Source organism: Leptinotarsa decemlineata, unplaced genomic scaffold (assembly GCF_025532065.1).
Source record: "Leptinotarsa decemlineata unplaced genomic scaffold, Ldec_3_MD MMD2_tig00000505_RagTag_RagTag, whole genome shotgun sequence".
In the NCBI taxonomy this organism is placed as follows: Eukaryota; Metazoa; Arthropoda; class Insecta; order Coleoptera; family Chrysomelidae; genus Leptinotarsa; species Leptinotarsa decemlineata.
In genome coordinates this window covers 6,381,171-6,405,725 of record NW_027412549.1, presented here as the reverse complement: position 1 = coordinate 6,405,725, position 24,555 = coordinate 6,381,171, and the positions used below count along the sequence as shown (strand labels likewise).

The 24,555-nt window shown below is 33.5% G+C and overlaps 3 protein-coding genes across 12 annotated transcripts in view; 1 reads left to right on the top strand and 2 right to left on the bottom strand.

The window, feature by feature from the left end:
- The window catches only part of qua (villin like protein quail), a 94,410-nt gene that overhangs the window by 32,052 nt on the left and 37,803 nt on the right, over positions 1-24,555 (bottom strand). The gene's annotated exons all lie outside the window — the stretch shown is intronic.
- LOC111508426 (uncharacterized) overlaps positions 1-24,555 on the top strand; it is a 36,566-nt gene that overhangs the window by 11,062 nt on the left and 949 nt on the right. For 2 of the 5 annotated variants that reach the window (XM_023163912.2, XM_074173823.1), the window contains 3 exons: positions 7,132-7,266; positions 19,782-20,296; positions 20,752-20,971. In XM_023163912.2, the coding sequence (XP_023019680.2) occupies positions 7,132-7,266; positions 19,782-20,296; positions 20,752-20,971 (870 nt within the window). Of the gene's footprint in view, positions 1-4,543; positions 4,671-4,756; positions 4,963-7,131; positions 7,267-10,334; positions 10,751-10,809; positions 10,974-19,781; positions 20,297-20,751; positions 20,972-24,555 lie in introns of those variants that run through there. The other 3 variants (XM_074173822.1, XM_074173821.1, XM_023163915.2) reach the window with 3 other exon arrangements.
- Positions 6,391-16,193, bottom strand: LOC141481742 (uncharacterized). 2 transcript variants are annotated; one of them, XR_012465140.1, is made up of 2 exons: positions 7,955-8,884; positions 6,391-6,573 (listed from the first exon to the last, which is right to left on the bottom strand). XR_012465140.1 is itself a non-coding variant. In XM_074173824.1 (2 exons), exons 1-2 carry the CDS (start codon positions 15,816-15,818, stop codon positions 6,496-6,498), a joined length of 408 nt encoding a protein of 135 aa, XP_074029925.1. In that variant the 5' UTR covers positions 15,819-16,193; the 3' UTR covers positions 6,391-6,495. The 2 variants fall into 2 exon arrangements, 1 of the variants encoding a protein (XP_074029925.1); XM_074173824.1 differs by lacking the exon at positions 7,955-8,884 and adding an exon at positions 15,489-16,193.

Sequence of the window (24,555 nt, the reverse complement as noted above, 5' to 3'; positions counted from 1 at the left end):
ATTTTGCAATTGCAATTAGTACAACGTATTGTTGCTGCAAACATTCCTACTTGAACCAAATATAGAATTTAATTATTCCTTACTTTCACTAAATTATGAATTTCGTTCAAATTCGTTTTGTATTTTTCTCTCACGTCAAACTAAAAATTCAAATCTACGAATTTAAAATAGTAGGTGACGACAAATACCAACCGCTTTTTTCTGAAATGTCACTAGTATCTAACCTACAAATATAAGAGTGTCACCAGGAGAAGCATTCGTTTTTAAATCAAGTTTTTTATAAGAAAAATGTTGATTATTGAAGTGAAAAGTGTCAAAGAAGGAGGAATAAGGTGTAAAGGTGACCTAGTGAATAAATGCTTGTGTTTTTAAATAGTTTATTTGGTGAAAAAGAAGGCTGAAAAGTTGCCCTTTTCTGAACTTTGAAGGGCCGTAACTTTTTAAATGAGGGTAATCTACGCATCAAAATACGTAAGTACAGTCAAAATTTTTTTTTAAATCGCCGGGTGTCCACAAAACGAAAATTTACCAAATTCTTAGGGTTGTTCACCCCTCTGCTCCGGGGTTGAAGTGACAACGCTGTAAATGGGGAAAAACTGTCCCCTTCCCAATAAAAATCAACCTGTCTGAGCGTTTTTTCGGATTTGCAAGATTAGTACCCAAAACCTCCATGTCAAGTTTTCGATGGCCCACCCTGTATATTCAGGTAAGGTAACAATACACAGAAATCGATCTAAATTTAGCTAACAGACATACACCTATATTTGAAAATTGCTTCTATACCTATAGGTGTAACGTGAAATACGTTAGAAAAAATTGTCTAAGGGAATAGTCTTGGAAAATAATTCAACTATCAAAGAATGTTAACTTTCACGGCCGAAATAACTGCGTCAAAACTATTTTTCGGATTTGTTGTCCGTGGTCTGACGTTTCGTCCACTACTGCGGTGAACATTATCAAAGGCGATGAAATAACGAACGCAGGAAAGAACTATTAGTACAACCGCTAGATAATGAATTAGAACGGGGTATAACACCCAGACTTTTGCGGAATATCTACAATAAAAACAAGTATTCAATAATGTTTAATCGACAGTGCAAACTGTCGATTATCTATGATCATCAGTTTAAACTGTCTATTATCTATAACCAACAATTTCAAATGTCGATAATCGACAGTTTGATTTGTGGATTACACATAATCGAGTGTTGTATGACCACAACACTAAAAGTGAAAGTTTTAGTGAAAGTTTTCAATAATATTAGTCTTCTCCCTAACTTTACATATGTGTCAAATATCATTAAACGCCTGAAACATGTATATGTAAAACTATTTTTATGTGAATGCACTGTGTTGTTTTAGGTACTTGATTATTTATTTCACAAAACCAACCAATTCGAAATAAAATTTTTTAATGGAACCAAATCGTTTCTGCATCATTTGTGTAGGTCACGCAACTCCAATAATATGATAATTCAAAATACCAAAGGTAATGTAACACAAGTATAATGCTGAAAGAACCAGTAGTCCGAGTATCCCCACTTTTTGGTAATAAATCACAGCGCGCATGATCGAATTGCAACAGGTAGTTTTTGGATGCGCCGTGTACAAGAATGTACTTTTAGTAAAAATGTTCAGTGAAAGGTTTTACTAAAAATACAACCAATACATGTACATCCACAAAAAGAAATCTATTGATACGTCCCCATTCAGAGTAGATTGCCTAGGTATTATTCGGATTGCAATGTGTTTTTTCTTTTCTTTTTTGATTGTTATATTTTGAAGTGTATTCAAATGTTTATTGATATGATCGTTATTTAACTCGGAGCATGATTCTTATTCGTGACAGCTCTAGTTACGATACACACACTGTAAGTTCTGTGGTATTTAATTTTGGATAGTGCACATGCGCAAACTGATTTGCGTTAGATATACAAGCGTAACGGAATATGAATGAAGTAGTGTAGCGGAATTTTGTTTCAGGTCATCATGTTGGCAGCACTGGTCTAAAATTTTTCATGTAATTTACCGCTATTAGACTGACGTTTCGCTTGTGAAATCATTGTAAAGAGAAATTTTGTTGTGACTTATATTACCACTTCACCAGAAATATTTCAAGTTCTGATATTGTATTCGTATTTTATCTCGTACAACAGAATGATTCAAAACGAGAATACTTTCTGTGGAAGTTAATAACCTTAAAATCCTCATTTTAAATTGGATTCGGATTAGTTAGTTTAAACATGTGTTAGCTTTTAACGTGTTAGGAATCACACGTTAAAAGGTAAGACCTCGTTAGTCCTTAGCTCGCACAAGTTTCGACTTTTGAGAGTTGTCGGTCGTAGAGGTGCGACAGCTGGTTAATAGAAAAACAGATTTCAAACAGATATATCAGGCATTGATGTAATTATCAGGTAATCCAGATATCGAACTATCGAATAAATTTGTGTGAAAGTGCTCAGGGATAATCATTTACATATTGTAGGAGCTGTATACCAAATTATTTTTGATTTTACTGCCCCTCGTGATGTAATCATCATTATTAACCCAAAAGAGCCCCTGAGTATTGTCACAAGTGTAATGCTAAAATATCCAGTAGTCTGACTATTCTCACTTTTCGGTAATAAATCACGGCGCGCATGATCGAATCGTAGCAAATAGTTTTTGGATGCGCTATGAATTGCCTTGATGATTGGCAATGGTTTCATCTCTAAAATTTTTCATGTAATTTACCGCTTTTGGACTACAGACTGGCGACGTTTCGCTTGTGAAATAGTGAAATCATGATAAAGAGAAGTTTTGTGTTGGTTAAAAATATTCCATGTTCTGATTTATTTGATATTGGATTTTATTTCGTACATCAGAATAATTATTCAAAATGAGAATACGTTCAGTGAAAGTTGACAACCTTGGAATTTTAATGTTTTCATTTGAAATAGGTTTTGTATCAGTTAGACCGTAAAACAACATTCATGGAAAATTAAATGGATATTTTGTAGTAATGTATTATGAAACGCTTTGAGTTTTTTATTCAAATTGTTCTATATTTTTATTCACTCCTTGTCTGTTTGGTTCAAATTTTGTAAAGGGTTTGAGAATAAGTTACCGAGGAGCTGAAGGGACTTGCAATGTTTTTTATTTTTTAATATGTATGTAATATGTCTGATGGTTTTCAAAATAGTCAGACATATTAGATACATTAAAAAATGAAAATCATTGCAACAAAACAAATTTCGACACAACACAAAATTGTATGAAAATTAAAATATATCTAGAGAAACCTGCATCTATTGTTGTTCCATGTATTCAAAAAACACATATTTGTAAGATTTTCACTAAACTGTTTTACAAAAACAACACGTGTTTCGCCATACAAAGGCTTCATACAATGCGCCATACAATGGCTTTACTTTGTTCCATGTCTTGTGATAGGCTCATTTCGGTTATTATTCATTTGTAGTTCTAATTTATTTTGTGGAAAGTTTACCAAGAGTTATCCATCTCCGGACGCGAGATTAACAATTAAATCTCCTGCTTAAATTAGTGGCAACGTATGATAGTTTTCTCCTAATTCTTCAGAGCCTATTCAACCGTAAATGTGTGCTCACGCCTCTCTCTCTCTTGCCCCTACAGGAATATACGAAACGTAACTCTCTCTTTTTCTGTTTTCACTAACTTATACCTCCCTCTCAACTTCCGTTCGCCTGGGACTGTCACACTTTTCGCAACGCTCTCATCACGCATTCAAAAATTCTTGTGCAGTGTTACTTACAAAACAGGAATATTACAAGGGCATCCTAGCTAAAATCAACTAACATAATTTTGTTTCGATACGGGCAGGATGACCACATGCAGGCAACTCTGGTACAATGTGCAATGTTCTTCAAGAACACTTACAGTGGTACCTACTTGTAAAAAAGTAATAAGTATTATTCTTAATTCAGTTGAGAATAACTACCTGCGTACATGTATGTTTCAATGTTGTTGAATCTTAAGAGGACCGGCTGGGTTGGACAAGCAAAAAAATTCTTTTCATTCGTTAGAAACTCTCTGACACGCTTTCTGAACTTTGTTCGATTTTATACGTTTTATATTATTCATACAGTATGCAAAAATATTTCATTTTATACAGTTATGAGCTTTGTTTGAAGTTGCAAGTCCCTTTAGCTCCTCGGTATTTTATTTTCAAATCAATTGCAAAATGTGAACCAACCGGACAAGGTTGGTTCACAAAACACTTATTTAATTTTCCATGAATTTTTTTTCTATAAAATTGTTTTACCGTCGAGCAGTTTATATCTATTATTCACTTGTTGAGCAGTGTATAAAATGTAAAACGCTGACAAATCCACTCCGGACGGGCAATTATGGATGCGCAGTAGTAAAAAAAATTAAACTGAACACAAACACAAGTGGTTGAAGCTATACATACCACAGCATAGGTAACAATACTGATACTGTGCCACAGATTGTGATACTGATTTAAGCTTTCACAGTATATTTGATTATTGATTTTATTGCTGCTTCGTTTTATCATTTTTAGCCTCAATAATGGCTAACAATTTGTTTAGACATCCCAAAAGGGCATCTGATTATTGTGTAGCTTGTTCTAACAATTCCAAGAAAAATCCTCAATACAGCTATTTTAAATTTCCCAAAGATGAAGATAGGTGAGTTCAATATAAATAGATGTTCATAGCTATTCACTACATTTTCACTAAAAAATTGAAACCTATATAACCTATAAATTTTTGAGGTGTAACAAGTGGAAAGTAAAACTACAACTAGTGAAATTGGATTCCTATAATTCAGAACAATGTTATAAACGGTTCAGAGTCTGTAGTGCCCACTTCGAAGAACGAATGTTTTCAAGCATGCAAAAAAATAGACTGAAGAGGGATGCTGTTCCAACCATATTCGAATATTCAAAACATTCCAGTGGAGAGAGTGGAGCATCTTCTGGTAAATATAATAATAATTTTTTCCACATCAGAATTACATGCATTATTGAAATATAAAAATAATATGTGGAGACTACATAAGCCATAAAGAATTTGAGGTAGAAGCTAAATATGCTATTGAGAAGTAATAAGTTGTTCAGGCAACTGCAACGTGCGAACCGCTCTTAAGACTTATCTCGTGCTAGTCAATTCAGTACGAAGCCTCTGCTGATGAAATTATAGATTCCTCATCTGTTTGGTATAATTTCCGTACCCCACTTCAAGAGACAGATTAAGGCCAAAACGTCAGTCATTTCTGAGAATTCAGTGCCTAATATTTTGGAATTATAGTATAGACATTCATTGAACATCGGTATGCTAAGTTTTGTTGTTCCTGTTTGATTGTCAAGGCGAATTCAAACAAGCCAACTCAACTGATGAATAGTTCAACTTATTACATAGAAAAGTAAATCACCGGTATTCAATGAGGGCATTCATACAAGTTTTTAAATTGACTTGGAAAGTTCCCAACTTTTATCTTTCGCTTAGGAAGAGTCAAGTTATTCATGAGTTATTGAGAATCATGATGTTTTTGAATGTCCAATGACTACTAATTGTGTATAGTGTATATTCACAAATGATATGAATATAATAGAACTTCATTTGTCACTGAAGTTATAACAAAAGGGAGTACAGAATGTATACAGAATGTAGTCTACATATGAATATATTAAAAGTAGGCACATATGTATTCCTTTTACTGGAGATTGTATGCAATTATCACCTGAGTTGGATTCTGTTCCTAGTACAAGCTTTGCCGAACCTTATTTAGAAGGTATTTCTATTTTTTAAGCTATATAATTTGTTGTGGTGTCTGCCTGCTGAAATATAAGAAACTTGCCTTTTTTAAAAACTGGATTAGTTTTTTTAAGTTACACAAGAATATGTTTTGTTTAATTTGAACTTCAAAAATATGAAATCAGGAAAACATCATTGATTCATTAATGCTTGGTTATGTTTATACAATTGGTTGTCAGTTTATTATAATTAGTATTTCTATTACAGATGTGAGTACCCAGACATCAACATCATTATCTAAGAATTTACCATGTAAGGTTCACTTGAGAAATAAAATAAGAGTCCTTCAACGAAAATCAAAAGAGCAGTGTTCCTCAAGAAGAACATTTTTGCAGTTGTGAAAAAGTAATAAGTATTATTCTTTATTTAGTTGAGAATAACCACCTGCATACATGTATGTTCCAATGTTGTTGCATCTCATCAGGACCGGCTGGGTTGGGCAAGCATCCCAATTATTTTTGTTTTTTTGAAACTCTCCGACATGCTTCCCAAAATTTGATAGATTTTATGTGTTTTATATTATTCATACAGTATGCAAAAATATTGAATTTTTATGCAGTTCAGACAAGGAACGAGTAAAAACGTGTAACAATTCCAATAAAAAATTCAAAGCTTCTCATAATATTCTACATTACTCCAAAACATATTTAACTTTCCATGTAATTTGTTTTACTGTTGAGCAGTTTTTATATATTATTCACTTGTTGAGCAGTATATGAAATGTCCAACGCTGCCAAATCCACTCGTTGCTGATAATTATGGTTGAGTAGTAGTCCTAAAAAATAAAACGGTGAGACAGAAACATCAAAGGTTATGACAAAGGTGAAACTACTGGTTCTTTAAGTATTATACTTGTGATTGTAGTATCAGCAGTATTCAGTTGAAGTTTTAACTTAAAACATCGATGAAAGTCATCTAAGGCTACTAATGTTGGTGCTCGTTAGTAGAGTATAATGTAATATAGATATGTTTCTGGTAATATGTCATTTCTCCTAGAATTTTTATTACACGTTATCTCCATATTATTAATGAATGATTGAGTTTTGTTACGACTGATTTCGGTTGTAACAAATAAAACTTGGAAGAAATTAGATAAAAATTACTTTCTTTATCCTACATCCAATATGAATTTCTACAAAAAAATAGGTCATCAATCGAACAACCTTACATTTACATTTTTTTCTCAATCATTAGCTTCCCTGAACAACACTTATAATTTTCCAACATTATACAGGCTCTGATGAGATGTTTTTATTCATGAAACAATAATTTTTGGGAACTGAATTATTTCAAATGTTGCTTCGGATATTGAATTGCAAATTTAATTGTTCAGGATAGAAAGAAACGTCGGATGTGGGAATTATCCATTGAAAAGGTTTTACCTCCTACTAGTTCCATATGTTCACAGCATTTTCCACCAGACTGTCTGGGAAAGACCAAAATCAAGAAAGGGGGCCTACCAAACAAGGTGAGAAATATATTGCATAAAAAAGGTTATAATTTGTTTTTTTTTTGTTAAAATATCTATTAAATATAGCTCCAACCTTTTCGAAACTTTTTTGAACAGCTGTTATATGGGTACATATAAAAACAACATCAAGACATTAGGTATTCATCATTATCTAACACCTTCCCTTGATTCATAATATTTAGAAATCTTTCAAAAAAAAACAGCATTTCATTTGACTTGGTGTTTTACGATTAGGAACACTTCAACGTTCAGCAGTAACGGTGTACTCAACATACTAATGAAAACGTGAAAATTTTGAAAATAGTACTAAAATTGTTTTTTATATTTGTTATATTAATCAACCAACACCAATTGTCTGTTCTTTTGTCATGTGTGATCATAATCGATAAGGAATAAGTGGTTTATATTTCATTGTTGGCATTCATGGATTTCGTCATAACTGTCAAAATAATAGGCCATCCAGAGTTATTATATAGATGGGTTGCAAAATGTCATTATTTTTTACTAACATTTATGGTTTCATATACTGAATTGTTGTGAAAAATGTAAGCCCTGGTTAAAGTTTTCAATATTATTTATACAGGACGAGATTTATCAGTTATCAAAGTATAACAAGGAAGACTCTTGTACTTATTGAGTTTCCAATAGATGGTGAAGAAGGTGAATGTGCCAGAATAATACGTACCATTGCCAGGGGACAGGACACTGCTCACATCATCGAATAATTATGTCGAATTGGATTGCAAAATGTCTTGGCACATTTACATTAGTGGAAAAGCAAAATATGAAGAAAAAATTTTGATTAGGAAGGGTACTTTTCAAATTATGTTCCCAAAAAGACAGTTCTTTGTTCTGACATGAACAAAAAAAAAGATTATTATACTGAGTAGAAAAGTATTATTACATGTGTATATTTTACTCATTTTATTCAACAAATTCTTATAATGAAGACGGATAAAGTAAATACAAAATCAATTCAGGCAGGTTCACCGTCAGGACGTATACAGACATACATATATGTATAATTTAATAGCAATAACTCATTCGACTCTGAATGACCTCTACAAAAATGTACGTGAAGGATTTTACAGTGGATAAAAAATTATGATTGTTGTAAACAATGTAAACAAAATAATCGAGGAAAAATAAAATATTCCGTTTTTTTGTTAGTAACATTGAAACAATCATTAAGAATTGATGAGAAAATATACTATAAAAAGTCCCAACTCCCGGAAAGGTACATCCATTATTTATAATTTTAATTTAACGCTGGAAATAGGGATCCGTGCGCCCGTATCGACGTAAATAATTTTTTCATAACATTAAATGTTTATTTGAATATTTTAAAACCTATGCCTTATTCAAAACTCTTCAAAGAATGAGATCCCATTTGAAAAAAAATACCTATCAATAGAGGTACCTAAGAAGAGGGAGTGCGCCGAGGTATTGGTGCGCAGATTGTGTAAACAAAACATTGCGCGACGTTCATGAAAAACGGTTGCTATCTCAGAGTAATATAATAAGAGATAGAGTTGCCATGCATGTATGGTGCCTATACCAATACAATACATGTGTTTCGAAACAGGTATCGTACTATCCTTTTCTGTACAACTTATGTGCGGAGGGGGGTGGCGGGTAATGAGAGGTTATAGAGACTTTGTTTACATTTGAACTAAGTGGGACCATAAAACGGGCGGTTGGTTTAGTTGATAATCGGAGGGATATTATATATTTATAAAATAATTCAGGTGAAAACGTATTCTGTTCTAGCCAGTTTTTCTACCACCTATTAGATTTTTATATATGTATGGCTTTGTAATAAAGCGCGTGGTTAACTGGATTAAAATTAAATTATTCCAAATGAACTAATTCATAACAATGATAAATGTTGATTTCAAAAGTAATGAACTTTGCTTCATAAAATCAGATGAAGAAATTTGTGATTTTTTCTCAGATTTGTTAAACAAGCGGTACGGTTTGTGAGGTCCGATATAAAGAATTTTCGATTAGAAATCATGAATATTTATAATTACGATTGAAGTTTCATATTATTATTATGTGATTTCATTCAAAATTTGTATCTAGGGGTCTTTGTGCACCGACATTATGTTTGTTTTTCAATAATTCATGCTGATGAATTCTATAATTATGAAAAATAATTAATGTAAATGAAAAAAACTATATTCAAAAATAGAAAATATGTTTTTTTATATGTGTGCCATAGGTCATATCCATTCTGTGATCAACATATTAAAAAGCTCTCTGCTCAATGTTCAGTTTGTATATTTACTAAGTAGTTATTCTTGTGCAACCGGTGCCGGTGTTATATGTTATTGCTCACTTAACAACTAACTTACGTCACACAAAGAATATGATCTCCGTTTTGGTTTTTCTTTCTTTGCACGAGGCTTTCGAGTTGCATACAGACAATATTCAATAAGAAATGACGGTTGTCATTTTTTTAACCTCTTTCTGGTCGGGATATGTCAAATAATTGAATAATGTAAACCTAGTTTCAAAAACTTCATTTATAAGAATAATATCAAAAAACGATCATTACATACATAAAAAATATCCCTTTTCATAATGTCTGTCCACAAGGAACCCTAGATACCAATTTTGAATAAAATAACAGAATAATATCAAACCTCAATGATTTCTAATCGAAAATTCTTTATATCCGACCTCATAAACCGTACCGCTTGTTTATCAAATTTGAGAATAAATCACATTTTAGTTCATTTGGAATAATTTAATTTTAACCCATCAGTTAACCGCACGCTTTATTATAAAGCCATACATAAATGAAAATCTAGTAGGTGGTAGAAAAACTGGCCCCATTTCCATAATCATTAAAAATAAATCAGATTTTCTGTAGGAACTATTTGAACAGAATACAATTTCACCTGAAATGATTTATTTTATAAATATATAATATCCTTCCGGTTATCAACTAAACCGACCGCCACTGTTTTATGGTCCAACTTACTTTCCGTAAACAAAGTTATGCTGCCTTCAATGTAAGGATGGGAAAGGCCTCTCTATTGTCTTTTGTTACTCGAGGTCGCTGTAGACCTGTTGGAGATGCTGTCAAAATTAAATCAAAATGGTCGCCTGTAGGCACACATGTTTGTTCTAATGGAAAGAAAACTAGAAAAGTTCATAATCAATTTGTCTTTGTGAGTGATTGTGTTGCTGCTTGCTGAAATTCGTTGTTTGAGGCTGATTTTACATATCAATCGTCCTTCATAACATAAAATCATGCCTACAACGTGTTGTGTTGTAAATTGCGGAAGCCGTGGGAATCGTGATCGGGTGAACTTTTACAAAATACCTAGTGAATTACATTTTGCACATAGAGAGGACTTGAACGAACTTTCAAAAAGGAGACGCCAAAAATGGATACACGCTATCAGAAGAAAAGATCTCACAGAAGTCAAACTTAAATACAGTAGAGTGTGCAGTAAACATTTTTTGTCTGGTGAAAAATTTATGGGATATTTGATTTTCATAATCAAATAAAATCAAATAACATTGTAGCAAAACCATCTGAGTTGAATGATGAAAATAGTCCTGACTGGGTTCCATCTTTGGCAATGGGCTATGGAAATGATGAAGTGGTTCGTAAAAAAGGTCATATCAATTTTGTCAGAGAAGAAAGAGCAAGGAAAAGAAGGAAATACATGATAGAAGATATATCTGAGGTACAGTAACATTATAGTTTGTTTAATTTCATCGAGGTATTGGTTTATTTTGTAGCCACAGCAGTAACAGGATAGCATAGCATCTGGAGAAGCTCCAAGGTAGTTGTCACTAGGATCAATGTAAAATCCAGCTTTTTCTACTGTTACATTCGAATGACTCTCCATTTGTTCAAGTTTGTAGGCTTCTAATGCATCATCTTCATGGTGCAATTCCCCTTCTGTAATCTTTGATTTGAATTGACATTCCGAAGGATAACAAATAGTTTTCATATGGGATAATGAAGGATTTGAAATAGAAGTTTTGCAGGCCCTCTTGAAATTTGAAGCAGTAATACGTCCAGCTCTCTGATTGAACCATTCCTTCGATTTATTTTGTTTTAATGTGGCTAATAAAATATTTCAACTTTGTTCACTACTCAATTTTTCATTGATTTGAAGTGCTATAACACATAAATCTCTATAGGACAGGTCTTCATATTTTTCTTTATACATATAAACACTTGGTATTACAGTTCTAAAAATGCTCTTATTGATTTCTGAAGCAAAGGGCTCAACCACACACATTAGTGCTGCTTCATCGCCACTATCTTTGATTTTCTGAATAATATTTATAAGTTCATCACCTTCTATGGCAGAATCAAAGTTGATATCATTAGAAAAGCTAATACAAGCACTAGATCATTGGCATTATATCTAGACTTGGGCAGCCATATATTCATCCATAGAATAGAATGTGTTTGAGATAAGATGATTCTTTAGGTATTTTTTGAAAGTATTATAATCGAAAGCTTTAACTTGAGGCAAGATATTATGTCGGTCAACGTTCATAGAATTTTTTCTTGATTTGTCCAATCTGAATCTGTTCGGTCTTATGAGTAGGCGGCTCCTAGTATTATGATCATGGACATCAGCATTAATTTCGAGATTGCTTTTATTTTTATGTATTTCTAAGAGTGTATGATATATAAATATAGATGGCAAAGTCAAAATTTTAAATGTCGCGAAAAGGGGTCTGCAGGAATCACTCTGCTTGGCCTGTGAGATTATTCTTACAGCCTTTTTCTGAAAAATATAACTTCACTATTGTCATCTGTGAACTTCACATTCACGCAATGTTTTGCACAACTCATGTGGAACATATTTGAACAGTTTTTACATTATTCCATTTATAACTTTGGATTCCTTTTATAACTTTGGATTTACAGCGTTTACACACAGGACGGCTGTGGAAGGTACACCCGAGCCGCCGGCCATTTGCAGTCACATTGCTGCTGTACTGTATGGCCTGGAATATAATTAGTGTGAAGTTACCCACAACTTTTCATCCACAGTTTATGACGAGGGACAATCGAACAGGGTTTAGAATGAGATTTGCGAACAGTGTTGCCAGATTGCAAATATTAAGAATGTTGCCTGTTTTTCGATATTATCATTTTAAAAAACACGATATATTATTGAAACATGTCGAATAAATGAGTCAGTATTCTACATAAATTCATTATATCAGCCAACGGTCCCTATACAAGCATTAATACCGAAAAACATGTAAAATAAGAGTATAATATTATTCAGGAAAAATTAATTTGTACCGAAACAGGTAGCATATGGGAACTGGAAAACTTGTTTCTCGGTAAAAATTTTATGACTTGTTAAAAGTATGTCATTTGAAATATCCCGCGTTGAACAATACCTAATGCCCAGGAAAGACTCATCCACAAAATATCAAATTTCTCACTTATCAAAAACAGTTTGTTGATAAAAATTTCAGAATATATTCTTCGAAAATATATCTATCGACGTGCTCAAACAGATTTGCGTAACATACGTTCCTTCGGTGCGAAAAAAAATAGTTCCGTATATTCGGAACTTACTCAAAAAAGTAAAATTTCTCACTTATCAAAAATAGTTTGTTGATGAAAATTTCAGGATATATTGTTCGGAAGTATATTTATCGACGTGCTCAAACAGATTTGCGTACTATACGTTCCTTCAGTATGAAAAAAATAGTTTCGTATATTCGGAAGTGAATTATTCAAAAAAGTCAAATTTCTCACTTATCAAAAATAGTTTGTTGATAAAAATTTCAGAATATATTCTTCGTAAGTACATTTATCGACGTGCTCAAACAGATTTACGTACCATACGTTCCTTCGGTGCGAAAAAAAAAATAGTTCCTTATATTTGAAACTGAATTACTCAAACAAGTCAAATTTCTCACTTATCAAAAATAGTTGATGAAAATTTCAGAATATATACTTCGAAAGTATATCTATTGACATGCTCAAACAGATGTGCATAACATACGTTCCTTCGGTTCGAAAAAAAATAGTTCCGTATATTCGGAACTTACTTACTCAAAAAAGTCAAATTCCTCACTTATCAAAAACAGTTTGTTGATTAATATTTCAGAATATATTCTTCGGAAGTATATCTATCGACGTGCTCAAACAGATTTGCGTACCATACGTTCCTTCGGTGCGAAAAAAAAATAGTTCCTTATATTCAAAACCGAATTACTCAAAAAAGTCAAGTTTCTCGCTTATAAAAAATAGTTGATGAAAATTTCAGAATATATTCTTCGAAAGTATATCTATCGACGTGCTCAAACAGATTTGCGTACCATACGTTCCTTCGGTGCGAAAAAAAATAGTTCTTTATATTCAAAACCGAATTACTCAAAAAAGTCAAATTTCTCTATCAAAAATAGTTGATGAAAATTTCAGAATATATTCGTCGGAAGTATATGTATCGACGTGCTCAAACAGATTTGCGTACCATACGTTCCTTCAGTGTGAAAAAAAATAGTTCCTTATATTCGGAAGTGACTTATACAAAAAAGTCAAATTTCTCACTTATCAAAAATAGTTTGTTGATGAAAATTTCAGAATATATTCTTTGAAAGTATATCTATCGAAGTGTTTGGACAGATTTGCGTACCATACGTTCCTTCGGTGCGAAAAAAAATAGTTCCGTATATTCGGAACTGAATTACTCAAAGAAGTCAAATTTCTCACTTATCAAAAATAATTTGTTGATGAAAATTTCAGAATATACTATTCGAAAGTATATCTATCGACGTGCTCAAATAGATTTGCGTACCGTACGTTCCTTCGGTGCAAGAAAAATAGTTCCGTATATTCTAAAGTGAATTATTCAAAAAAGACAAATTTCTCACTTAGTTTGTTGATGAAAATTTCAGAATATATTCTTGGAAAGTGATCAAACAGATTTGCGTACCATACGTTCCTTCGGTGCAAAAAAAAATAGTTCCTTATATTCAAAACCGAATTACTCAAGAAAGTCAAATTTCTCACTTATCAAAAATAGTTTGTTGATGAAAATTTCAGAATATATTCTTCGAATGTATATCTATCGACGCGTTGGAACAGATTTGCGTACCATACGTTCCTTCGGTGTGAAAAAAATAGAATAATTCAGTTTAGAATATAAGGAACTATTGTTTTTTCTCACCGAATGAACGTATGGTACGCAAATCTGTTCAAACACGTAAATAGATATACTTTTGAAGAATATATTCTGAAATTTCCATCAACAAACTATTTTTGATAAGTGAGAAATTTTAATTTTTTGAATAATTCACTTTCGAATATACAGAACTATTTTTTTTTTGCACCAAAGGAACGTATGGTACGCAAATCTATCCAAACACTTCGATAGATATACTTTCGAAGAATATATTCTGAAATTTTTATCAACAAATTATTTTTGTTAAGTGAGAAATGTGACTTTTTTGAATAATTCACTTTAGGATATACGGAACTATTTTTTTCGCACAAGAGGAACTTATGGTACGCAAATTTGTTTGAGCACATCGATAGATATACTTTCGAAGAATATATTCTGAAATTTTCATCAACAAACTGTTTTTGATAAGTGAGAAATTTGATATTTTGTGGGCGAGCCTTTCCTGGGCATTCGGTATTGTTCAACGCAGGATATTTCAAATGACATACTTTTAACAAGTCATAAAATTTTTACTGAGAAACCAGTTTTCCAGTTCCCATACGCTACCTGTTTCGGTACAAATGAATGTTTCCTGAATAATATTATACGCTTATTTTACATGTTTTTCGATATTAATGCTTGTATAGGGACTGTTGGCTGATAGAATGAATTTATGTAGAATGCCGACTCATTTATTCGACATGTTTCAATAATATATCGTGTTTTTAAAATGATAATATCGAAATACAGGTAAAATTCTTAATATTTGCAATCTGACAAGATTGTTAGCAAATCTCATTCTAAACCCTGTTCGATTGTCTCTCGTCATAAACTGTGGATGAAAAGTTGTGGGTAACTTTACACTAATTATATTCCAGGCCAGTACAATGAGCTGAAATTATTGCACCATCTTTCTCGAATATAATCCAGACATGCAGTGGGAGATTATTCATCCTCTGTGAATGCTTGACTAAAATTAAGATACATATCTGAATATGTATTCTCTGAAGAAAATTATGAATAAATCAAGTTTGCAAAATATCTAAATACCTTGGCAATAACAACAATGTGCTCTCCGATTGACTTTGCTTCACAATCATGTATAAATCCAGCTTCAAAATATTTGTAGCCAGTCAAACTTTTGTAGGCCTTCATCTGCTGATTTGTATAGAAACTATGAGTTAGCACCAGATAAGAAGTCATATCGAAAGCAGTAACTGGTGGAAAACATTCTATAGAACTGTTCATTTCTTCTGAAGTGAAAGTAAATGGATCCATGCACTGTATCGCTCTGATTTTATCTTTGTAACGCACAGCAATGTCTGTGTTTTCACATTCCAATGTTAGTAAATAATCACTTTTATTGAATACAGCCATCATAATTATTTATTTACACAGCTTCCAAAGATAACAAAACATGAAAAAGCGAAGTACCTATGTCATTGTTCTCATTGTGTGCCTACAGGCGGCCATATTGTTAGAGAATTGGTCACGTGATGTGGACATCCTTATAAGCGGTTGGTTGCTTAAACCGGAATTGCACTAAACAGTATAATTTCTCAATAACTAAATATGAAACTAATCTTGAGTAAACATTATCGTCGCTGTAAACGGATAGTCGTTATAAGCGGAGTCGTTATATATGAATTCTACTGTATAAACATTCTCACAATTAACAATTGATATACATTTGAAGTGGAATGAGCCTGTGAATGATGTCACCGAAACATTAAGGCACATACATTTGAAAAAGTAAGATTTTTTTAAAGAGATATCAGTTTTTGAAGAAAAGGGTTTTTTTCTTTTTACATATCTATCATCATTCATCAAAATATGGGAAACTTGATAAGAAGGGGAGAAAGCTATTAACTTCATATAAATAAACTCTTCACGAAGATGTGTAGATCATGACAGAAGTTTCTTTCAGGTACAAATTGAAAGAAAAAGACCATCCAAAAAATCTTAGTTTGAAACATGTGTAATATATTTGAAACAGTTACCAGTCACAGGATAAATGATAAAGTAGTAGGGTAAATAATTTTTTTTCATGGATTGTACTGAGAATTGTTTTGCAATTGTTATAATAAATAGTTTCGAGGTGAGGGATGTTCAAAATAGTTCCCAAATAAATCCAAAACAAGCACTTATCCCAATCATCAGAAATGCAATACTCTTCTCGGCGCACGTTTCACCAACCAAGTTGGCGTCTTCAGGAGATAAAGAATGTTTCGGTAATTATAACTTAACTTTTACTGGCTTCAGAATCATCATGAAATTTTAACCCAAGTGGAACCCAAATTTTTTTCTCACTCTAATTATATGATTGCGGTATCATTCCATTTTTGTCTATACAAAGATCATATTTAATCTAGAAAATAAAAAAAAAATCGTCTTTTTTCACAAAAAGTGGTGTTTTATCATTTGGACCACCGTTCCAGCTTTGAAAAAAAGTCAATATAATAATGAAATGATACTTTTAATTAGAAAGTAAAGTGAAATATAGGAAAGATGAACTAATGTGAGTGATAGGAAATAGGTTTTGTCCTTCCCTAAACAAAGAGAAACGCCGCATGTGGAGCACTTCCAATCGGTACGCACGGGGTGTGCTACATAGAGCACACCTCCTCCTTGATGCATTGATGATGTCCAGTGAATCTCTTTCGGAACATAAGGTTTCGATTTTTTAATCTCCAAATAAGGTACATTTGAGCTTGCCCTTTTTGAAGAAGACTTGACCCTGTTTGAGGATGCTAACGTTGAAGCCGTAAGTCCAGCTATAATTGCTCTTCTAAATGCTTTCGAACTTGTTTTGGGTAAGTTCATTAGCTTGTAGAGACAATAAGAATTCACAACACATGCATCGAGAAAATAAAAAAATATGCGATGCCACCATTTGTTACTTTGTCTATTGATTTTGTAACTGCTAAGTAATTGATCGAACTTATCAACCCCAATTCAAATTTGAGTTGTAGTCAATCAGAGCTTGTGGACACGGCACCTTTACTACATTTCCGCTTCTCTCCCTACGATCTACTTCAGTGATGCTTTCTGGTTTGTGGTAGTTAGAAAGAAGATGAACAGATCTCTTATCCTTCCATTTCATGGCAAGCAGTCCCTGTACCAGTCAAATTCACCTCGGTTCAGTTGCTTATCTGTTTTGAAGATAGGCATGTGGCGGCGTGAGATGTTCACAGTTCCAACAGTATATATCCCTCTTTCTTTAAAATATTCCATTAGTTCAACACTATTGAAAAAGTTGTCGAAAAACAATAGGTGATTCTTTCCTGAAAAGCCCTCTGTCAGTTTCTTGACCACTCTGGACCCCAAACATTTTTCCACATCCCCTGTGGAGGATTTTCCGGTATAGATATCAAATTTCAAGCAATACCCTGATTTATCACAGAGCATCCATACTTTGTACCCTCTCTTGATGGGTTTTTTGGGCATGTACTGCTTCATCGTACTCCTACCCTTGAATTTAATCATAGATTCATCTAAGGCTAATTCTTTACTGGGCAGTAGACACTCTTCAAATTTTTGTGTGAGGTGATCCAACATTGGGCGTACTTTATAAAGTTTATCATACAATGGTGAATCACGTGAGGGAATCATAGAATTATCGTTCATATATAGATGTGACAAGAGCCAACTGAATTTTTTCAAGGTCATTATTGAACTTATGTAAGTATCATGAAGTTCTGGAGCACTTGCCCAGTAGTCCTTATAGCTTGGCTGCCGTTTTATTCCCATCAATAAGTTCAAATCCAAGAACACCTTCATTTCTGAAATATTTGTATTAGTAGAGCTTTTTCCTGTTGCCAAATGTTCTGCATATAGATTAGTATGAAATACTAAATGATTGATGAAGTCATCTGTGAAAAATAACTGAAATAGTTGATATGGTTTCATGTCAGTGGAATTCTTCAAAAAACCCGGAACGCCTTATTCTGCTACGAATAACGGTGGCGATGTTGGCCTATTCAATTTACCTAACGCATGTGGCATACTTTTTTCCTTTATTTGTTTCTTCAGATTGGTGCGCAGCATGGATGAGGGCATATCGTCTTCAGAGTCCTCCTGTTGTAATTCATCTTCACTGTCCATCAAAAACATTTCACCGGCAATTTCGTCATGATTATTATTTTCGTCTGAATCTATAGCATCAGATATAACTGACCCATTATCAGATGGTAAAGAGTCGACATAAGCATCGTCCAGCAGTTCATCAAATTTGCAGTGGAGCGGTGGTCCAAAAAAATTACCACCAAATCTAAATAATTTTTTCAAACTTCTAAGACAATTTTCAAACGAAGAATGGATTGTACTCACCAACAGTATAGTAAAGAACAATATATAAATAGGTATGTATATGACAACAAGTTGCGTTACTTCTCTGATAACTGTGATTCGATGTATACAATGAACCTAACCTCCAATTCGCAGTTCGGGAGACTGAGTCTCGATAGGAAAACCAAGCTCGCGCTAAAATCATGATGTCACTAAGTTACGTAGCAACCTACGGAAGCATTGGCGATGGTGAACGACAGAATGAACCACTATTCCAGCTGAGAAAATGTTTACTGTAGCTGGTCCAAATCGTGGACCACCGCGACAATTGGGATGTAAGAGTTAAAAGGCAGTGGCCCAAGATGATTAAAATATTTGGCTCAATTAAAAAAAAAAATTGTTTGCCTGGTTATCTATATACAATATATATTCTCAAACTGAATTCATTCTTGTTGTACAAAAGTGTTTTTAGCTTATATATTCTCAATATCAACATTAACACAGTTCCTGAGTTCATCTAGGGCTACTCTATTTTACTTAATTTTTTTATTATAAAAATAATTATAAACCTCTGAGATGGGTATTTATAAAATAGGGTTAGATTCTTAAATTTGTTCAATTTATTTTTGATCTACTGAATAAACATAATTATATGCCATTAGTACCTTTCAAGATAATTCGTTGCGACTTATAACACTTTGTCTGATTTACTTCCTATAAAGTAGATGTTTAACTTAAAATCTACATTTTATCCATTATAAATCTTTTTCAAAGACACATTCAAAAGATGGCAAGTCAAATGTCGAAACTATAATGTGGTGTTGATCTTCTTTTTCACTCACAAATAATTTTCACAAAAGTATGTGGAAAGCTAAATAAAAAGGTGTTTTTTTTTTCAGCTTAAGAACTATTATTGATATTGACTCATTTGAGTAGTGTTTCAAATTTGACAAATTTTTACTAATTTTGGATCTCTTAGCTGTAATAAAAACACATTACATGTAGTGAACATACCTTTGCATACCGTTGATATTTTTATGCACTCTAATTTTTCAGAAATACTCGCCAAGAACGCCTATCCTTTCAGATGATCTTGAAATTTCTGAACCGAGTCAAGGAAAGCCATTTGCCTCAAAGGGCGGGTACCAATATGAAATGCTCAAAAAGAGCTCCAACAATTTCATTACTTGGGTTTGCGTTAAACGTGAAACAGAACAGTGTCACGGCCGTTTAACATCTAAGTTTGGCTTTGTTATGAAAGAGTTTCCACACAGTTGTAGAGAAGACACTGTAATAAATCTAATGGAACATTGTGCCAATATTAAGACAGAAATAAGTAAGGGAAATGGAGATATTCCTATCGAGTTAATCTCTGGAAATGCAAGTCCAGAGAAAGAATACAATTTGGTGAAGCAAGAACAAAGTTCATCTGAAATTGAAATGGATAGTTTTACTTCTGTCAAACAAGATATTGGCGTGAATGTCAAAAATAAACTGAAACGTCAACGGACTGAAATTAGCAGTAAGCATTCTCTTTCACATCCCGTGGAATTTGACCCGAGTTTGAGAAGGTAAATTATATATATACTTCAGTCAAATATATTTATATCCATTTTTTTTAACGTTTCTCTGTTTTTCATGATAAACTTATTTATTTATTTATTTATTCAACTAACGGGCAGCACCCAATATACAAATATGTTTTTATAAAGGTGTACATAAATACTTATGATTAAGATCCATATTAAAATTAAACCTAAGAGAAATAAAAACTAAGATTAAACCCAAAGGCAATGAATGATTGCAGTGAGATACATTTATATATATACATGTGCACATCTATGTATTGTTTTTTAGAAGTGATGGCAAACTTCGTTTCAAGCTACTTTCAGAGATATTGAACAAATCTACTTGAATATCATTCGCATTCAATACAATCCTAGATAATACATTACGTATTATGTCTATATTGTATGTTAACGAAAAGAAAACCATTTTTTTATTTGACTTTTGACTTATATTTCAGACTTTCTGAAGATGTATTAAGTCCAGAACCTGAAAAATCATCGGCTCATAGCGAAAACGTAATTTGTCGATTATGTTTGGAATCCTCCAATAGGAATGAGGCAACACCCCTCAGTTTACCCGACAAAAACTGTAGTGAAGAAACAAGTGGTTCTAAGAAGATCAGAGCTATGCAAACGGCCATGTTTGCTAATATGCTACAGATTCTAATGCCACACTTTGTGAGTAAACACCGTTAAAAGTTATTAATAGAGCATGTCTTAGTGAGTTGGAGCCATATGGAAAACTTTTTTATTGTTGACTTTAGAAAAAAAAATCCTCATAAAAAGTTTTACAAGGACTAAAACCTTCAATGCCAATATCACTTATCAAATTCTTGCAGTTGTATTCTAGGTTTGTCAGAAAATATGAATTTTGCTCAGGAGTAAAGTACTTTTTTTAGGAAAGAAAGGTTTTGGCTTTAGCTACTCATTCTCTTGATATAAAAAAATGTGGGATTCTTTCAAAGAAAGGAAGGAAAGAATTAATTTCAAAAAGTAGTTGTATACAAAGATGTGAAGATCATGCAAAGGAGTAAGATTCAGACACAAACTGGAAGGAAAAGCCTTCTCGAAACAGCTACTTTCACATAAACATTAAATTACATGAAAGAAAAAAACTTTCGAAACAAATACTTTCATATGAAAACTGAATCATACAAAAACATTTTACTCTATTCCGTTTGTATTCCAAATATTTGTTATGGAATTGAATCAGATATCATTCACAGGATTCCTACACGATATACTTAATGACAGAGATAAAATTTCACTTACACGGAACACTCATCCTCACTGGTAGACATCCGATGTTTCGCCTTAAGACACTTGCCTTATCAGCCCTTCAGTACCAAATCTGGATAACATTATAAGAAAAAAAATTCATTTCATTCATTCACGGAACTCATTCCGTGACTTTATGTCCTTTATTTCAATCTACTCATGTCATCGATGACATTACGTGATGACATTCATTCGCTTATTTGTCTAAATCCCAGCTTTTTTTTTTGTAATATCAAAAATTGTTAATAAAAAATATTGATCAGAATTAAAAATCACCGTCAAATATGCAATTGCAGTTATTTACAATAAAAAATTGGTTTTTGTTATTTCTCACCAATATTTCTATTTCATTAATTTTTGTTTTGTTAATTTCAGTAATGAACATTCATCTCTTGAGATAACATTATTTTTTCTAGTTGTTTTATATGTATAATTTTCATTATTGTAGAGATAAGTTTTGGAAAAAAAATTAATGAACGCAATGCAATTGCATATTCATCAGTTTTTGATATTCTCAAAAATAAAGGAATCTGATATCCTATGGTTGCATTTTAGTTTTCATTCCTATGCAATACTTTTTATGAATAAGTTTTTCCTAAAATTACTAATCTTGATGGTTACAAGTTACTGAGACATACTGTTTATTGGAAGAGTGAAAGTTTTGAGTTATTAGAATTTCTAAAACGAAAATTCAATTTTTTTTAGATAAATCTCTATCACTTTAATACCCGGCCACAGATTGGTGAAGATGAAAAGCTTTGCCAATTCCCTTGATACTTGATTTACCACTTCTGTAATCTCTGGACTTTTGAATCACTTGTGAACATTATTGCCACTTGAACAGATAACATTTTGGGGAAATGGTAATGAATTTAATAGCAGATCAAACCAATCGCGGTCCACCGGTGCAATAATTCATTTTCACTTTGTCTAAGCATCTTTATATTTCTCTCTGTGATTCCCCGTCCTCCCAAAGCAGGTATACAAATGCTTATGCTCAAATGATGAGTGACATGCATGACTGAATCTAATCTATCGTCAGGCATAGCTGACTTACAGATGTCTTCATATAGAAAGATTGCTGTGGTCATTAAGGTGAAAATATTGAACCTTGAACATCTGACAACCTCAATTTCGACCTATCAACTGAAATCTCTTCAGTATGTCATTATGGCTGCAATAGATAGATGTTCCAGAAGAATGGCCCACAAGTACAATTATAGAGCTGCACATTACGGCCTGGGTGGCTTCAGGTTACCTGAGGGGGTTGGGAGGGCTAGTGGGTGCAGTTAGTACCCTGCAGCCATGGTGAGGGGGTTTCTCTGAAATGCATCACAGGAGACCTACTTCCCAAGCCTCACATTTGTGTTGCTTACCTACCTGAGGAAGATAGTCTTAAACTGACCACGCAAGGCCCTCACTAGATTGAGAAAAATGGATCGTGGTCTGTCAATCTTGGAGTGGATTATTCTTCGCAAGGAAGTTCAGGTTCTGGCAGCAGAGTATGTTGTCTGTGCCTGTGTCATTGCAGATTTGGTCAGATTTTCAGCATTTGGCATAGTCACACTCTTGCCAGCTGACCTGAAAGATCACACACCAAATAAAGTAATCGACTTCTTGAAAACTGGATTTACTCGGTCGATTTTTTGAAACACAATAAATCCTTGTGAGTTGCAGTGGGGTTTTTTTTTCTACTACTTGGAAGCTGTCTGACTTGTGTGTTTCTCCCAAGTCTCCGGAAGACACTGCATCCTCACGGACTTATTGTGTTTCAACCCATCTTTTCATAACACTCATTCCAACTATCTTGTGAACTATACTAGTTTGTATAGGTCCCTTGCTGGATGCATGTCATTCTTCTCAACATAATTAAGGTTGTCCACAAATTGTTTGTCTCCTGTGATCCAGTGCCTCACATCTGTAGACGAGCTCTCTCTGTCCTTTTGTTGTATTGCCTAAAGTTGAGGTCTATGTTGTGCAGTCCTATTTTGTTTAGGTGTCCTCTCAATGGACAGTGTACAGTGAGTAGCTCTGATTGTTTTGAGCCGATCCCTGCTTTGTTGAAGCAGTTCTTCAATTATCTTCTTGGACAGTCCCTTTATAAAGGTTTTCCAGTGTATGTTACCCGGTATATTTTCCCAGTACTTTTTATGTTTCTTATAGATCCACTTTCCAATCTGGTTCCATACAAAATCGTTTGGTACCATCACAGCAGGTTCGGGGCCTGTATATGGAGCTGATGATCCATGTCTGCCTGAGTGTCCTGGCACCTGGTATATAGTCAATCTGTTCCTGTCCTGCCTCAGTACAGCCTGGCTGTCTGTGAAAATATTGATCTGCTCATTTCGTTGAGGCCTCAAATCAACGTTCCTTGCGCATTGCAAAATCGCATACACTTCAGCCTGGTAGACTGATGTGTACTGACCGAGTGGGTATCCCACTTCCCAAGCCACACAGTTGTGTTGCCTACCTACCTGGTCAGTCACAAACTGACCACCGATCAGGTTCTCATTAGATTGAGGAAAATATATCATGGTCTTTCAACCTTGGAGTGGATTATTCTTCACAAGCAAATTCAGGCCCTGTTAGCAGAGCACGTACTCGCTACCTGCCCCGTCGCGGACCAGATAAGATTTTTAGCGTTTAGCAGAGTCCCACTCTTGCCAGCTGACCTGAAAGATCACTAACTTCGTGAGGAGCAAGATTTATTTGGTCAAGTTTGATTATGTGTGAGATACAATGAACCGTCACGAGTTGCAATGGGGGTTGAAAAGATCCTCCCACTTTGGACCTACCTAACGTACTGTTACTTGTAATTATAAAGGAAACAAGAAGTAAATATAGCGGTTAATTGACGCAAATGGTATTGTGCCTGTTTCACAATTCAAAGTTCAGGAAGTTGTCACCATAACCTACCCAGAACATGAGGCTAATGATCATAGCAATCGACACTGTTGACACCGAACGAAAAAAGTTAATATATG

Bases quoted from the DNA above. Each gene is read 5' to 3' on its own strand.
- LOC141481742 (XM_074173824.1), bottom strand. From the start codon at position 15,818: ATGATGGCTGTATTCAATAAAAGTGATTATTTACTAACATTGGAATGT. The intron at 6,574-15,488 runs GTATTTAGATAT...TTTATTTTTTAG, and splicing joins ACATTGTTGTTATTGCCAAG to GACTACTACTCAACCATAAT.